The 16,944-nt window shown below is 40.8% G+C and overlaps 1 protein-coding gene and 1 pseudogene across 1 annotated transcript in view; both read right to left on the bottom strand.

The window, feature by feature from the left end:
• GDPD4 (glycerophosphodiester phosphodiesterase domain containing 4) overlaps positions 1–10,573 on the bottom strand; it is a 137,097-nt gene extending 126,524 nt beyond the window's left edge. Inside the window, exons 1-2 of the mRNA XM_066249654.1 lie at positions 10,403–10,573; positions 5,877–5,980 (exon numbers count right to left, since the gene is read on the bottom strand). Of these exons, the coding sequence (XP_066105751.1) occupies positions 5,877–5,980; positions 10,403–10,573 (275 nt within the window). The remainder of the gene's footprint in view (positions 1–5,876; positions 5,981–10,402) is intronic.
• A 2,054-nt stretch (positions 10,574–12,627) lies between these two features.
• Positions 12,628–15,068, bottom strand: LOC136319574 (tigger transposable element-derived protein 1-like; annotated as a pseudogene).
• Positions 15,069–16,944: the final 1,876 nt, after the last annotated feature.

Below are 16,944 nucleotides of genomic sequence, written 5' to 3'. Positions count from 1 at the left end.
CAGACACTTCTCCCAGGAAGAAATACAAATGGCCAACAGATATATGAAAAGATGCTCATCTTCATTAGTTATTAGAGAAATGCAAATCAAAACTACAATGAGAGGTCCTGGCCGGTTGGCTCAGAGGTAGATCGTCGGCCTGGCGTGCGGGGGACCCGGGTTCTATTCCCGGCCAGGGCACATAGGAGAAGCGCCCATTTGCTTCTCCACCCCCCCTCCTTCCTCTCTGTCTCTCTCTTCCCCTCCCGCAGCCAAGGCTCCATTGGAGCGAAGATGGTCCGGGCGCTGGGGATGGCTCCTTGGCCTCTGCCCCAGGCGCTAGAGTGGCTCTGGTCGCAGCAAAGCGATGTCCCGGAGGGGCAGAGCATCGCCCCCTGGTGGGCAGAGTGTTGCCCCTGGTGGGCGTTCGGGTGGATCCCGGTCGGGCGCATGCGGGAGTCTGTCTGACTGTCTCTCCCTGTTTCCAGCTTCAGAAAAATAAATTAAAAAAAAACTACAATGAGATACCACCTCACACCTGTTAGATTAGTAATAGCAAATGTTGGAGAGGCTGTGGAGAAAAAAGAACCCTCATTCACTGTTGGTGGGAATGTAAAGTAGTACAACCATTATGGAAGAAAGTATGGTGGTTCCTCAAAAAACTGAAAATAGAACTACTTTATGACCCAGCAATCCCTCTACTGGGTATATACCCCCAAAACTCAGAAACATTGATACGGAAAGACACATGCAGCCCCATGTTCATTGCAGCATTGTTCACAGTGGCCAGGACATGGAAACAACCAAAAACCCCGTCAATAGATGACTGGATAAAGAAGATGTGGCACATATACACTATGGAATACTACTCAGCTATAAGAAATGATGACCTCGAATCATTTACAGCAAAATTGTGGGATCTTAATAACATTATACGAAGTGAAATAAGTAAATCAGAAAAAAACAGGAACTGCATTATTCCATACGTAGGTGGGACATAAAAGTGAGACCAAGAGACATTGATAAGAGTGTTGTGGTTATGGGGGGAGGGGGGAGAGGGAGAGGGAAGGGGGGGAGGGGGAGGGGCACAAAGAGAACTAGATAGAAGGTGACAGAGGACAATCTGACTTTGGGTGATGGGTATGCAACATAATTGAATGACAAGATAAACTGGACATGTTATCTTTGAATATATGTATCCTGATTTACTGATGTCACCCCATTAAAAAATTTTTTTAAAAAAAGCTGTGGGATGTATACACAATGGAATACTACGCAGTCATGAAAAAGAAGGAAATCTTACCTTTTGTGATGGCATAGATGGACCTGGAGATTATTATGCTATTGTACAGTCATCAGCAATTGTGTGTTCCCAGTTTAAAGAAGGGATCATTGAAGATGACCCTTTTTCAATTCCCCCTGATTTAATTTACTTAACCAAACTCATTCTTTTTCTTCTCATTCCTTTTTGTTCCTCATCACTGCACCAAGAGTTAGTACAGATGAATGGGACAGGAAGAAGGAGATAGAGAAATCACAGTTCTTCCTTTGCCTGTAGTACACAGCAGATGGGTGAACACCTCATTTGATTTTGGTGAGCAAGTTTTTGAGCTGATCTATACTAATAGTATTTTTATGTAATTGAATATACAAAAGAAGACCTTTTAGATTGAAAGAGTGAAAAGAAAATTTAATGTGGCCAGGGAAATAATTAGAAAAGATAGAGGTACTATTAAATGGCAAACCTTACTTTCCTTTACCACTTGGAAAGCAAAGTCAATATAACTACTTGCTTAAACTATTTGGTTATTTTTGGGGCTGTATCTAGACTACTATTATGTTATCTTTCATGTTCTTTTTCAAGATATTTACTTTATTGTTTTGATAAGCACCATGGTAGTGCTAAAAGTTGTCTTTCCTTTATTCCTCTGAATACCTTAAATATTTTTATTCTGTAGTTCTTTTCTGATGGTTCTATTAATAATATTAAGTTGGGTGAAGTTGTTCTATATATTGACTTTATTCAGTTCATTTATTGACATCCTTTAGGTATTTTCTGATTCCTGGTTATAGACTCATCTTGTACAGAGTACTCTTGCCAGTGTCTTTTTTTCTGCCTTTATTTTAAATACTATATTTCCTTTTTTAAAATTTTTATTAATTTTAATTTATTGTTCTAACATGGATTCAAGTGTCCCACTAAATATAACACTCTCACCACCCACCCCCGTGTCCCTATTTATACTCCTTTGCCCCTCCCCCTAACTCCCTCACCTCTTCCTTCTGGGATTTGCTGTCCTATTATCTTTATCTATGTGTTATATATATATAATTTCACGAATCCCTTTGCCTTCTCTGATCCTGTCCCCTCATCCCCCTTCCCTCTGACAGCTTCCTGGTCTCTGTGACCCTGCCTCTGTATCAATTGTAGTGAAAATTCAACTACAACATATCCACATAAGGGACACTACTGGAGTACCCAGCTCAGGTAACTGGAGAGATTGTGCCACTGGGCCCCAGAGGACACATACTACATAAGGCCACCCTACCAGAACTAGCATATGTACCTCATACACAGAAACAAACACAGAGAGGCAGCCAAAATGAAGAGACAAAGAAATATTCCCAATATTCAGCCAATATACAGGCGTGTGCGTGCAAGCGCGCACGCACACACACACACACACCTCCAGAAAAAGAACTAAGTGAAATAAAGGCAAGCAATCTACCAGATATGGAGTTCAGAAACAATGGCCAAAAAGATGCTCAAAGAACTTAGTGAGAACTTTAATAGCATAAAAGAGGACATAAAACCATAAAGTAGAATGAGTCAGAAATGAAGAAAAACAATAACTAAAATAAAGATTATACCAGGAAGAATCAATTGCATATTAGATGAAGCAGAGAACTGAATAAGTAATTTAGAAGACAAAGTAGGAGACAACACCTAATCAGAACAGCAATCATAATAATAATAATATATTTGTTTTAAATGAGGATAGCTTAAGGAGACTCTGAACAATATCAAGCACAATATCCACATCATAGGGGTTCCAGAAGGAGAAAAAGGGGAGCAAGGGATGGAGAACCTATTTGAAGAAATGCCTGGAAACTTTCCTTAACTTGATGAAAGAATAAGACACATAAGCCCAGGAAGCACAAAGGGTCCCCCCAAAAATAAAAAGAGGCCCACACCAAGACATGTAATAATTAAAATGGCAAAGGTTAAAGACAAAGAAAGAATCTTAAAAGTAGCAAGAGAGATAGTTAGATACCCAAAATAAAGCTCCCATAAGAATGTTAGTTGATTTCTCAGTAGAAATTTTGCAGGCCAGAAGGGATTGGCACAAAATATTTAAAATGATGAAAAGCAAGGACCTACAACCAAGACTACTCTACCCAACAAGGCTATCATTTAAAATAGAAGGAGCTTCCCAAATAAAAAAAGAAAAAAAGAGCTAAGTTCATCACCACCAAAGGAGATGTTAAAGGGACTTTTCTTTAAGAAGCTGTAAAGGGATGAATCCAACAAAAGAGTATAACCCTTGTAAAAATTAATGTGCCCAAATAGGAGCACCTAAATAATTAAGCAAGTATTGATAAACATAAAGGGAGAAAAAGACAGTAATACAGTCATAGTAGTGGATTCAATACTCCATTGACATCAATGAAAAGATCTTCCAGATAAAAATTAACAAAGAAACAGCGGCCTCACATGACACATTAAACCAGGCAGATTTAATTGATATTTTTAGGGCATTTCACAGTAAGGCAGCAGGATATATATTCTTTTCTTTTCTAAAAATTTTTTAGATTTTATTTATTCATTTTTAGAGAGAGAGAGAGAGAAAGGGGGAGGAGCAGAAAGCATCAATTCCCATATTTGCCTTGACTAGGCAAGACTAGGGTTTTGAACCAGCGACCTCAGTGTTCCAGGTCAGCACTTTATCCACTGCGCCACCACAGATCAGGCATATACAGTCTTTTCAAGCACACACATTTTCTGGGATAGATTACATATTAGGCAACAAAACAAGTCTCCATAAATTTAAGAAAATGAGTGCTGGAAAGGATGTGGAAAAAAGGGAGCTGTTGTACACTATTGGTGGGAATGTAACATGGCACATCCACTATAAAAAACAGTATGGAAGTTCCTCAGAAATTGAAAATACAATTAAGATATTATCCAGCAATTCCATTTCTGGGTATATATCTGAAGGAAAGGAAATCACTCTGCTGCAGAGGTATATGTAGCTCCATGTTCACTGCAGCTCTATTTATAACAGTCAAGACATAAAAACAATTTAAGTGTTCATTGATGGATGAATGAATAAAAAACTGTAATACAGACACACACACACAGAAATATTTCAGCCATTTAAAGAAGGAAACCTTGCCATTTGCAACAACATATTGTAGTTGAATCTTGTGGGAAATATGCTAAATGAAAGGTCAGACTACATAATATCACTTATATCTATATCACTGATATCACTTCAAATATAAAAAAACAAACTCAGAAACATAAAACACATTAGTGGTTGCCAGAGGTAGGGGTAGGGTGTTGGGGAACTGGGTGAAGGTGGTCAAAAGGTACCAATTCCAGTTATAAAATAAATAAGTTCTAGGGATATAGCATACAGCATGATGGCTATAGTTAACAATACTGTATTGTATATATGAATGTTTCTAAGAAAGTAGAGCTGAAAAGTTATTACAAGAAAAAAATTTTGGAGCTATGTAAGGTGATAGATGTTAATTAAATTTATTGTGATCATTTTGTAACATATACATATATAAAACCATTATGCTATATATCTTAAATTTATATAATGTTATATGTCAATTACATTTCAATAAAACTGGAGATAAACCCTCAACTAGCTTACTCGATGGTGAAGAGATAATAGTTTTTCCTCTAAGACCATGAATAGGACAATTATGCCCACTCTTGCCACTTTTATTCAACATAGTATTAAAAGTTCTAGCCAGAGCAATTATTCATGAAAGAGAAGTGTAAAAGGCATCCAAATTGAAAAGGAAGAGCTAAAACTGTCACTATTTGCAGATGACATAATACTATATAAGAAAATCCTAATAATTCCATTAAAAAAAACCCTGTTAGAACTAATAAATGAATTCAGTAACATGTTAGAAACCCAGATTCTTGGCTCTCACTGCAGACTTGCTGAATCATAGATCCTAGGTGTGAGGTCAGCAGTTTATGCTGTACGAGCTGTCCAGGGAAGTCTAAGGCTTGTTCATATATGAGAACTACTGGCCTGGATTGAACTCCTGTCACTGACTATCTCTGGGGCCTTTCTGTGCCTCACTTTCTACATGTGTACAAAGGGGATAATAATGGTACACCTGCTTCAAAGGTTGGTTGTATGTTTTCAAAAGTTGAAAAGTGATGCATAGCCACTATTAATATATACTGCAGCTACCAGTCTTTGTTTTCTGACTTTCTCCTCTCATCTGCTGGCTGTGCCTACAGAGGCTGATGGAGGTAAGGAAGAAACGTTAAGGTTCACTGAAAGAGATCATGAAGGACAACTAGCATAGACATCAGTAATCCAGACAAAAAGACAAAGAAACGAGGTATCAGGGAGTCATCCAATAGGATTGTGGACTCTGGAAACACAGAGAAACTTCCCACTGAGCCAGATTTGGTCTAAATGTGAGATTAAGCACAGGTGGATGGGAAGTACACTAGGTGAGGGTGCCCAGCATCCTTACCCCAACCCATGGTCAGGTCTCTCCCATCATGTGTGGAAAGCTCTCTTTTGTCCACCTTCTCTTTTATGCCACTGGATCATTTCAACTTGAGGTAGGATCTAGCTGGCTATCAGACCAAAAAGCCCTTTAACAAATAAAATACAAAATGTGAAACTCACCAGTCAAAGCCAGCATATTCATTTGAGGATTCTATCCATACGAACAGCAAAACCATAGACATGCAAACTGAAGTCAACACAAATGAGCAAAATAATTTCTCTAGCTGGGAAGAGAAAAAAAAGTTGAGTTTAGCTCCATTTATCCATGCTACTTCAGCAAAATCCGTACACACTTGCCAAAGGTCTGTATAGTCACAGTGCCATGCATTACTTTCCCCAGTGAACACTGTATTCTTTTGACCCTTATGGAATTTTTTATAAACCTATTATAGCATTTAGTACACTGTAATAAAATTATGTGTTTATATGTTTGTATCTGTTGTGACAGTTTCTACTCTGAGGAAAAGAAACTTCTGTTACACATCTCTGTACTGTCAATATCTAATATAGCTCCTTAAATGCAGCTGGTTCTCAACAATTATCTGATGAATTCATCCACCTCTCCATTTACGAAATATACGACTACTCATTCATTGAGCACTTAATTCATTCCTTGTTCATCAGTTCATTTAATCATTTAATCTATTCATTTTTTTTTTCCTGAAGTTGGAAACGGGGAGGCAGATAGACTCCTGATGTGCCCGACTGGGATCTACCCGGCATGCCCACCAGGGGGCGATGCTTTGCCCCTCTGGGGCGTTGCTCTGTTGCAACCAGAGCCATTCTAGCACCTGAGGTAGAGGCTACAGAGCCATCCTCAGTGCCTGGGCCAACTTTGCTCCAATGGAGCCTCGCTGCGGGAGGGGAAGAGAGAGACAGAGAGGAAGGAGAGGGGGAGGGGTGGAGAAGCAGATGGGCGCTTCTCCTGTGTGCCCTGGCCAGGAATCAAACCCGGGACTCCTGCATGCCAGGCCGATGCTCTACCACTGAACCAACCGGCCAGGGCTAATCTATTCATATTTGGAGGGGGCATAAGCAGGTTAAGGAATAGACTTTTTTTTTAGTAGCCACTTTGTGCTAGTACAATGCTAGAGACTTCACAAACTACTTTCATTTTATTTATTTCTCAATATAGCCACTTATATTAGGTATTGTTAACCTTATTTTTCAGAAGAAAGAACTAAAGCTCAGCAAGGTAAAATAATTAAGTAGCAGAGATATTGACCAGATCTGTGAGCCTAAAGCTGGAATAAAGGATGTCACTGCAGAGGAAGATATCCAAACTGAGCCTTGAATGCAATTTTCTACACTAAATAAACACCATGTCACAAACCAGCCATGCTAGAGGTTGCCAAACGCTTCCTGAAAACATTAGGTTAGGGTTGCTGAGTTATTATCCTAACAGCTTCTCTATTGTAGAAATAAGAAATCTATCTCTTAGGGAGACTGCTTTTACTCTGTTAAAAAATGGATAGAATCCCTACCCTGCCTAAATCATGGGGTTATTGTGAAGAAGAATAAAGAAATACAATAAAAACCATAGAAAGGGTATTCCAAAAAGATGAGAGACATTATAGGAACTAAGGCACTAAACTACCACTTCTGAGTGTAGGAGGATGAAGAGCACAGGACTGAAATTTGGCTGGACTTTCAAAAACATCTATCAGACAATGTCCCTCACCTGCTCACAACCCTCCCAGAGCTTCCTATTTTACTAGAGTATCACCCAGTGCCTGCCGTAACCCACAAGGTTCCACATGATCAACACTAGCCCACCCTTGACCTCAACCCAATCTACACACTGAACTCCATTTCTGAACTCCAGCCACACTGACCTTCTTTCTGTTTCTAGAACATAGCCAAATTTGCTCCTACCACAAGAGCTTCATACTTCCTGGGTCTTCTGCTGGAAGACTTTTGCCCCCAGATGTATACATGGCTGGCTCAACCTCTTCATTTACGGAACAGTTCTCATGACCCTTGTTGAAAGGTCTTCTCTAACCACTCTCCCATCCCAGTTTCTAACACATTTTTCTCTTTATTACCTTCAAAGTTTTCACCACTCTCTGAAATAATTTATTCTTCATTTATTGTTTATTACCTAACTTAGCCCTCTAGAATGTAAGATACAATAGGGGCAGATGCCTTAGTTGTCTTATTCACTGTGGAACATAGTAAGTGGTCAATAAAATTGTTTTTGTTAAAGTAAGTCCTATTCCTTATTTTGCTTTTCATTATTACCACTCTTGTTCAAAAATCTTTAAAGGCTCCATTTACAGGATAAATCCAAATATTTTAGCTTGACATAAAGACGCTTTATAATTTGATCAAAATATTCTTTTCCAACGTTCTACCCCTTACATGTCACTAAATTCAACACTGAACATTTGATTTTCCCTAACTATACCACTGCGCTTTTTCTATCCCTGGACTTCTGATCACCTTATTTCCTCTACCCAGAAACTCCTGCACCACTATTTATTTATGTGGAAGATCACTGCCACAAGTTGACTCCAAAATCAGTCATAACTAATATTTATTGAGTGCTAATAGTGTGCTGGACCCAATTCTAAGTGCTTTCCACATATTACCTCTTCTATCCTCAAAACAAATCTTGTTGGTGAATACTTTTATTATTATCCCCATTATTCTAATGAGGAATCTGAAGCCCTGGGATGATAAGTAGCTTCTCCAAGGTCTCACAGTGGTAAAGTTCTAATTTGGTAATAGTAAGTATAGCCATAAATTGAATCCAGGCAGTCTTTTCCAGACCCAAGATTTTAGTTCTTATGTTATACGCCATACTCCTTCCCCTGAGCAGAAATGGGACCTTGAGAATTATCTATTTCAATTCCCTTGCTATAGAGAGGCTCAGAGATCACATAATCAGCCCAAAGGCAGAGTTGGAATTAGGACCCAAATATACTACCAATCTCTTCCAGGGATTTTTCAATTATATCACATTGTCTTGAATGTCATCATTCCCATGAAGCCTCCCTTTATCTTTTCCCTTTATATACTACTTTATAGCTTTCATGTGACTTACAACCTCATCCCTACATAATAAATAGCCATTGAATCAATTAATTCATCTTCATCTTAATTATCACTACTCTAATCAAGACCACTAATATCTTTTACCTTGAACTGTTATTGCTTCCTCTTTGAAGGCATAAATATCTCCTGGTATTAGCTTTGTCCCTTCCAATGAATCCTCCACATGATCAAATAATCATTTCAAAGTATAGCTCTGGCAGCATCACTAGCTTAAAATCTTTTGGCATGGCAGAGGTCAAATTCTAAAATCCACCCATCTGTCCCATCTCTCATTCTGCTTCCTTTCCCAACACTTCTGCATTCATATCCTCTACTCCACCTAAAATAAATCTCACACCAATGCCCTTTGACTCCTCTTACAATACCATTTCATGTTTCATTCCCTATTATTTACCTATATAAGCCTTAATCATCTTTCCCCTTCTAAATAAAGTTATTTTCAACCCTTCCCTTGACATATGGGTGCATGTGTGCATGTACAAACACAGAGAGAATTATAGCATATCTCTCATCATATTGACTTAGTGTATGTACCTCTCTTTCCATTCAATAGACTGTGAATTCCTTGAAAGTAAAAACCATGCCTGAGGCACTTCTGTTATTCTGAGGCTCTAGAATAGAAGCCAAATATCTGGGCAGGAAAGATACAGGGGACATAAGAACAGTCTTACCCAAACCGGGAGAAACTTTCCATTTCCACCCCTTTCCTTGTGCTCCACATCTCAGCCATTACAAGTTAGATATCCAACGGGTCAGAATCTCAGACAGTAGCTGGACCATGTTTGCAAGTGAAAGTCCATGAGATGGCCACCCCATTCTCGCTTCAGCATGCTCATCATTTCATCACTTATATTACATAGCCCACCAGAGGGTCCCAACATATGGCCTATGGCCCTCAATGAGGTTAGGCCACATGCCACCCCTCCGCCTTAGTTCTTCTTTAGGAAAAATCAGGCATTAGCCTGATCAATAATAAAGGAACACCTTGTTTCCCTGTGGCTCTTTTTTCCTCATAAGTATAGCTCCTTTGGGAAACTCACAATGAAGAGAAAATTAAATATTCAAGGAATTCTGTAGTCCCTAGATAAAAACATTTAATTGGCCCTGGCAAGATATCTCAGTCAGTTAAAGAATTATCTTGATACATAAAGGTTTGATCCCCAGTCAGGGCACATATAGAAACAAATTAATGTTTCTTTCTTTCATTCTCTCTCTCTCTCCAAAACCAATAAATTATAAAAAACAAACAAACAAAAACATTTAATTGTATTTAAACTTCACTTTTGTTCAAGGTTCACTCAGAATAAAAACAAAAGGGAGTGAATAAAAGCAAAAGGGAATGAATGAATGATGTAAAAGAGGTAGTAAGGAAAAGAAGTGAAGAATAAAAGTAAAAGCAAATGAAGAAAACAAGCACATGTTTCAGCAAGGTTAACTGTTTCTCCAGAATTGCAGCAGACCTTCTGTGAAAGATCTAGAGCCCTGGCATACCCAGTCCTGGAGACTCGTGAGCCCTCGTGGGTGCAGGGACCAGCCCATGTTCCCCATATCTCAGCAAGTATGGCCACATCCTCCCCATCTCTCTATACCAAAGAGCAGCAGCAGAAATGATGTCTAGGTTTTTTTTCTAGTTCGCCTTCCCACTTGCAGCTGTATATGCCAGTAATGTATGTGACATAGCATTCGTGGTTGCAGTTGTCTGCTATCCATGGACCACACATTCCACATTTTCTTGTTGTCCTCTTGTCCTCCTCTTGCATGGTTCACACTTTTGCTGGAATGACAAGTGAAATAATGAGGATCTAGTGACTTCTTTAAATGTTTCCTCCCCCAAAATTCTACAGAAAATTCCATGAAAAATAAATGAATTTGACAGAAAATGATTTGACTTTGGGTGATGGGCATACAACATAACAGTTCATATGCTAGAGAAACGTTTTTCTGAAACCTGTGTACTCTTACTGATCAGTGTCAAACTATTAAATTTAATTTTCTAAATAAAAATTTTAAAAACAAATTCTTTTAAAATTTGTAATCTAAGATAATAGACTGGAGCTTCATCCCACCTTTCCCACTAACTGGTTGAGTGTTTATTGCTATCATTGCACCACTTCATTTTCTCACCTCTAAAATGGGACCAACTCTGTACTAGCAACTAGTTGATGCTGAAAGCATCACATTAGATTGTGTGTGTGTGTCTGTGTATGCATGTGTGTGTTTTAAACTGTTACATGCCTTTAGAATAACTTAAGAACTTATAGGCATAGGTGAGGTGTATGAAAAATATAATCCTTGAGTAATACGGGACTCACACACATACATACGGTTTCCTGCTCCTTCCTTTTCTCTCTCCTCCCATACAGAGTCAGTGAGGGTTAGTCTCAATTAACATTGATGGAATATGTAAAATAGCAATGGCTGAAATAAGGCAGATGAATTGTTTCTTTTGTCAACAAAAATTTTCAGTGGTAGAAAGACCAAATTATGTGGTATGTGGCTTTACAATGTCATTAAGAACCAGACACTGTCCATCTTGCTGTTCCACTGCAGCATAGGGCTTACTTCTCAAGGTCCAAAATGGCCGCTCAAGTGTGTCCATTACTCCACATTCTAACTAGTAGAAAGGAAGGAGGAATGAAGAAGGGGGCTCCCCATTATTTGAAAGACATTTACAGAAACTGAACACAACATTTCACCGACAGAGACTTTCTTTTTTTTTTTTTTTTTCATTTTTCTGAAGCTGGAAACAGGGAGAGACAGTCAGACTCCCGCATGCGCCCGACCAGGATCCACCCGGCACGCCCACCATGGGGCAACGCTCTGCCCACCAGGGGGCGATGCTCTGCCCCTCTGGGGCGTCTCCATGTTGCGACCAGAGCCACTCTAGCGCCTGAGGCAGAGGCCACAGAGCCATCCCCAGCGCCCGGGCCATCTTTGCTCCAATGGAGCCTTAGCTGCGGGAGGGGAAGAGAGAGACAGAGAGGAAAGTGCGGCGGAGGAGTGGAGAAGCAAATGGGCGCTTCTCCTGTGTGCACTGGCCGGGAATCGTACCCGGGAGACTTTCTTACTAGTAAAAAAAGGAAAAACAGATATTGAAAAACAGTGCCAGCCATCTAGCTGGCACTACTGCATTTTCTCAACCCATTGTGATAGAATGTTGTTCTCATACATAGACTCTTTCAGGGAATGTGTGGAATTTGGGGGGGAGGAGAACAATTTATTTAAAAACAAACAAGGACAGTTTTAAAGGACCTAACTCCAAGTAATAGTTTCTGCTCCTGAAAACTTTCTGTTGTGCTTCATTTGCTTTTGGCGACGAATTAACAGTACATAGTCTGAATGTCCACTTCTGGCCAAAGAGAGTAACAGGGATTGCAGTGCCCTCCCACTTTAAGTGACTATAGATCTGGAGAAAATATGAAGCAATAGTTTCCAGGGAGTGACAACAGGCAGTGAAGGACAGCAATCCATCAAAGAGGGGAAACAAAGGAAGTCAGTACAGGCATGTCTTGGAGCTACTACAAGTTCGGTACCAGATCACCACACTAAAGTAAATATTGCAATACAGTGAGTCATGTTAATTTTTGGCTTTCCCAGTGCATATGGATATTATACTTACACTATACTGTAGTCTATTAAATATGCAAAAGCATTATGTTTAAAAATCAATGTCTATACCTTAATTAAAAATATTTTATTTCTAAAAAATTCTAACCGTTATTGAGACTTCAGCAAGTCATAATCTTTTTGCTGGTGAAGAGTCTTGCCTTGATGTCGATAGCTGCTGATTGATGAAGGTGGTGGTTAGGGAAGATTAAAGTGGCTGAGGCAATTTCATAAACTAAGACAACAATGAAGTTTGCCCCATTGATTGACTCTTCCCTTCACAAATAATTTCTTTGTAGCATGTGATGCTATTTGGTAATATTTTACCCACAGTAGAACTAAATTTACATAATTTATATAACTCAGTCTATATAATCTTCTAAATCCTGTGTTTCATTTCAACAATCTTCACAGCATCTTCACCAAGAGTAGAGTTCATCTCAAGATACCAATTTCATTGCTCATCCATAAGAAGCAACTCCTCATCCACTGAAGTTTTATGTTATTACAGCAACTCAGCCAAATCTTTAGACTCCACTTCTGATTCTAGTTTTCTATTTCCACCACATCTACAGTTACTCTTCCACTGAAGTCCTGAACCATTCAAAGTCATCCATGAACATTGGAAATAATTTCTTTCAAATTCCTATTAATGTTGATATTTCAATCTTTTCCCATTACTCATGAATGTTCTTAATGACATCTAGATTGGTAAATTCTTTACAGAATTTACTTTGCCCAGATCCAATAAAAAAATCACTATCTATGGCAGTTATGGCCTCGTGAAATGTATTTCTCAAATAATAAAACTTGAAAATCAAAATTACTCCCTGATCCACAGACTGACAAACAGATGTTTTGTTAGCAGGCATGAAAACAACATTAATTTACATTAGAGCTCTTGGGTGCTCAGGTACACTGCCAATGAGCAGTAATAGTTTCAAAGGCATATTTTTTATGTCTGAGAAGATATCAACATTAGGATTAAGATATTTAGTAAACCATTTACAAACAGATGTGCTGTCATCTAGGTTTTGTTGTTTAGTTTATAGAGCATAGATAGAGTAGATTTAGCATAATTCTTAAGGGTCCTAGGGTTTGGGGATGGTAAATGAGCGTTGGCTTCATCTTAAAGTCGATGGCTACCTTAGTCACTAACAAGAGTGTCACTCTGCCCTCTGAAGCTTTGAGACCAGGCATGGATTTTTCCTCCCCAGCTATAAAAGTCCTAGATGACATCTTCTTCCAATACGGTGCTGTTCATTTACATTTAAAATCTGTTGCTAGGTGTAGCCACCTTCATTAATGATCACAACTAGATCTTCTGGACAACTAGCTGCAGCATCCACATCAGCATTGGCTGCTTCACCTTGCACTTTTATGTTATGGAGACAGCTTTTATCCTTCAGCCTCATGGACCAACCTCTGCTAGCTTCAAACATTTCTTCTGCAGCTTCCTCACCTCTCTTAGCCCACATGAAATTGAAAAGAGGGCATAACCTGGATTAGGCTTAAATGGAATGTTGTGGCTGGTTTGACCTTTTATCCAAACCATTAAAACTCTCCCTACCTTTTTTCTTTTTTCTTTCTTTTTTTTTAGTGAGTAAGAGAGAGAGAGAAGGAAAGAGGGAAGGAGAGAGGAAGGGAGGAAAGGAGGGAGGAAGGGAGGGAGGGAGGGAAAAAGAGAAAGAGGGAAACAGAAAGGGAGAAAGGTGAGAAGCATCAACTTGTAGTTGCATCACTTCAGTCGTTCATTGATTGCTTCTCATATGTGCCTTGACTGGGGGAGGGGGCGGCTCCAGCCAAGACAGTGACCCCTTGCTCAACCTAGAAACCTTGGGCTTCAAGCCAGTTACCTTTAGGCTAAAGCCTGCAACCATGAAATCACAGCAATGATCCCAAGCTCAAGCCAGTGACCTTGGGTTTTTTTTTTTTTCTTTCTTTCTTTCTTTTTTTTTTTCATTTTTCTGAAGCTGGAAACAGGGAGAGACAGTCAGACAGACTCCCGCATGCGCCCAACCGGGATCCACCTGGCACGCCCACCATGGGGCGACGCTCTGCCCACCAGGGGGCGATGCTCTGCCCATCCTGGGCATCGCCATATTGCGACCAGAGCCACTCTAGCGCCTGAGGCAGAGGCCACAGAGCCATCCCCAGCGCCCGGGCCATCTTTGCTCCAATGGAGCCTCAGCTGCGGGAGGGGAAGAGAGAGACAGAGAGGAAAGCGCGGCGGAGGAGTGGAGAAGCAAATGGGCACTTCTCCTGTGTGCCCTGGCTGGGAATCGAACCCAGGTCCTCCGCACGCTAGGCCGACGCTCTACCGCTGAGCCAACCGGCCAAGGCCAACCTCGGGGTTTTGAACCTAGACCTTCAGCATCCCAGGTCAATACTCTATATGCTGCGCTACCACCAGTCAGGTGATAATAAGGCTGTTTTATGTTATTATCATTTGTTCACTGGAGTAGCACTTTTAATTTCCTCCAAGTACATTTCCTTTACATTCACAACTTGACTATTTTGTGCAATAGGCCTAGCTTTCAGCCTAATTTGACTCTCAACATATCTTCCTCACTAAGCCTAAATATTCCTAGCTTTTGAATTAAAGTGAGACATCTGACTCTGCCTTTCACTTGAACACTTAGAGGACATTGTTGGGTTATTAAATGGCCTAATTTCAATAGTGTTATATCTCAGGGAACAGGAAAGCCCAAGAAGGAGAGAGATAAAGAAAAGGCTGGTCAGAGGAGAAGTCAGAATACACACAACATTTATTGATTAAGATTGCCATGTTATATGGGTACAGTTCTTGGCACCCAAAATCAATTACAATAGTAACATCAAAGATCACAGATACCATAACATATACAATAAAAATGACAAAGTTTAAAACATTGTGAAAATTACCAAATTGTAAGCTAGAGACACAAAGTGACCAAATGCTGTTGATAAACTGATGCAGGATTGCCAAAATGAGAATTTGTAAAAAGAGAGATATGTAAAGTGCAATAAAGCAAAGAGCAATAAAACAAGGTATGCCATATTGTTAATGGCCTATTTACAATCTGGATAGAGTTTCTAGGAAGTAAGAAGGCAAGTAAATTCTGTCAGTATCCCTGAACTGAGCAGATAGAAATAAGAGTTTAGGGAGGCAAGTGTTCTCACTGTGTCTTCCTCTGAGTCTCCATATTGATCAGTATATGCTTGTGGGGAAGTTACCCGAGGCTAGAAAAACAACCACATTAAAAGAGGTGGTGAGAGGGGTGGACGTACCAACTGCCATCTCCCAGAACCAAAGTGGATTACAACTTAATTTTAAGAACCATCATCTGGAAAATCCAACTTTGGACTAAACTAAGAGGACTCTTTAACTAAGGAACACTGAAGAAGCCACACTGAGACTGGTAGGAAAAGCAGAAACACAGAGAGAGTTGCCCAGCTCCTGGGAGCAAATGGCAGCCCAGAGGGACTCATGTGGTGGGCAGTGAGTTTAGTGGAGAGGGGAGGGTCCTGGGCCCCAGGAACAAAGCCCTAGCCTGCAGCCCCAGAGCCTAGAAAAGACATATGGACAGTATTTCGCTGCAAAAAAAGTCAGGATACTGTTTGTGAGAAAGAGAGATATTTCTCAGACCCAGGATTCTTCTTAAAGAGACCACGCAGAAAACCTCTTCCACAACCACTAACCCGGGACTCTGGGAGACTGGGAGAGTTGAGAGGACCAGATAGCAGAAAGAGTGTGTAATCTAGGAGGCACAGGGAGAAATACTTTGAGGGACAGCCACCCTAACCCCTGAGCTGAGTCACACTCCAAATCTAAAGTGAATATTTCCCCTGGAACCAGCAATACCAGCAAAGAGAAGCAGGACACCAGCCACACAAGCTCTCCTGAAGCACTCAGAACAGAGTTGCTTAGAAAGAGGGAGCTATCAGGAATACAGTATTGAGTGCTGAGGCCTGAGCAGCAGCGCCCCCACCCACACTGCTGAGGGTGGGCGGCAGCAGGACACATAAGCGTGGTCCCATCAGTGGGGGCAGAAGCCGGGCTGGCCATGACTGAGGCCTGGCATGAGCTCAGTCTGCCCCCCAAGGGTGGAAAGGGCTCAGAAAGCGGTCCAACCTGGCTGTGGGCTGGGTGAGCAAGAACAGTCCTGCCTGCAATCCCACCCACAGGGGAAAGGCGAAAGCTGGGGCACTGCAGAGAACTGAAGCTGAGCGCGGGCATACAACCCTGCCTGGCCTGTGGAGCCCAGGCTTGCAGCCAAGGTGCAAGCACAGCTCTGCCCATGGGGGCAAGGTGAAAGCCAGGACACAGGCGTAGACCCGCAGCTGAGCATAGGTGTGCAGCCCCACCTGCGGTGCTGAGGATTGTAGCCCTGGTGCAGGGAGCAGCCCCACCTGCAGGGGCAGGGTGAAGGCCGAGGCCAGCTAGAGCTTGTAGATCCAGCATGTGAACACAGCCCCTCCCAGGAAGGAGATGTGAAAACTACAGCAACGGCCACAGCAGGCCCACGCCAGTAACATCCATACC

The sequence above is a fragment of the Saccopteryx bilineata genome, chromosome 1 (assembly GCF_036850765.1).
Source record: "Saccopteryx bilineata isolate mSacBil1 chromosome 1, mSacBil1_pri_phased_curated, whole genome shotgun sequence".
In the NCBI taxonomy this organism is placed as follows: Eukaryota; Metazoa; Chordata; class Mammalia; order Chiroptera; family Emballonuridae; genus Saccopteryx; species Saccopteryx bilineata.
Note: the sequence above shows the minus strand (reverse complement) of the source record. Positions and strands in the feature narration are given on the sequence as shown.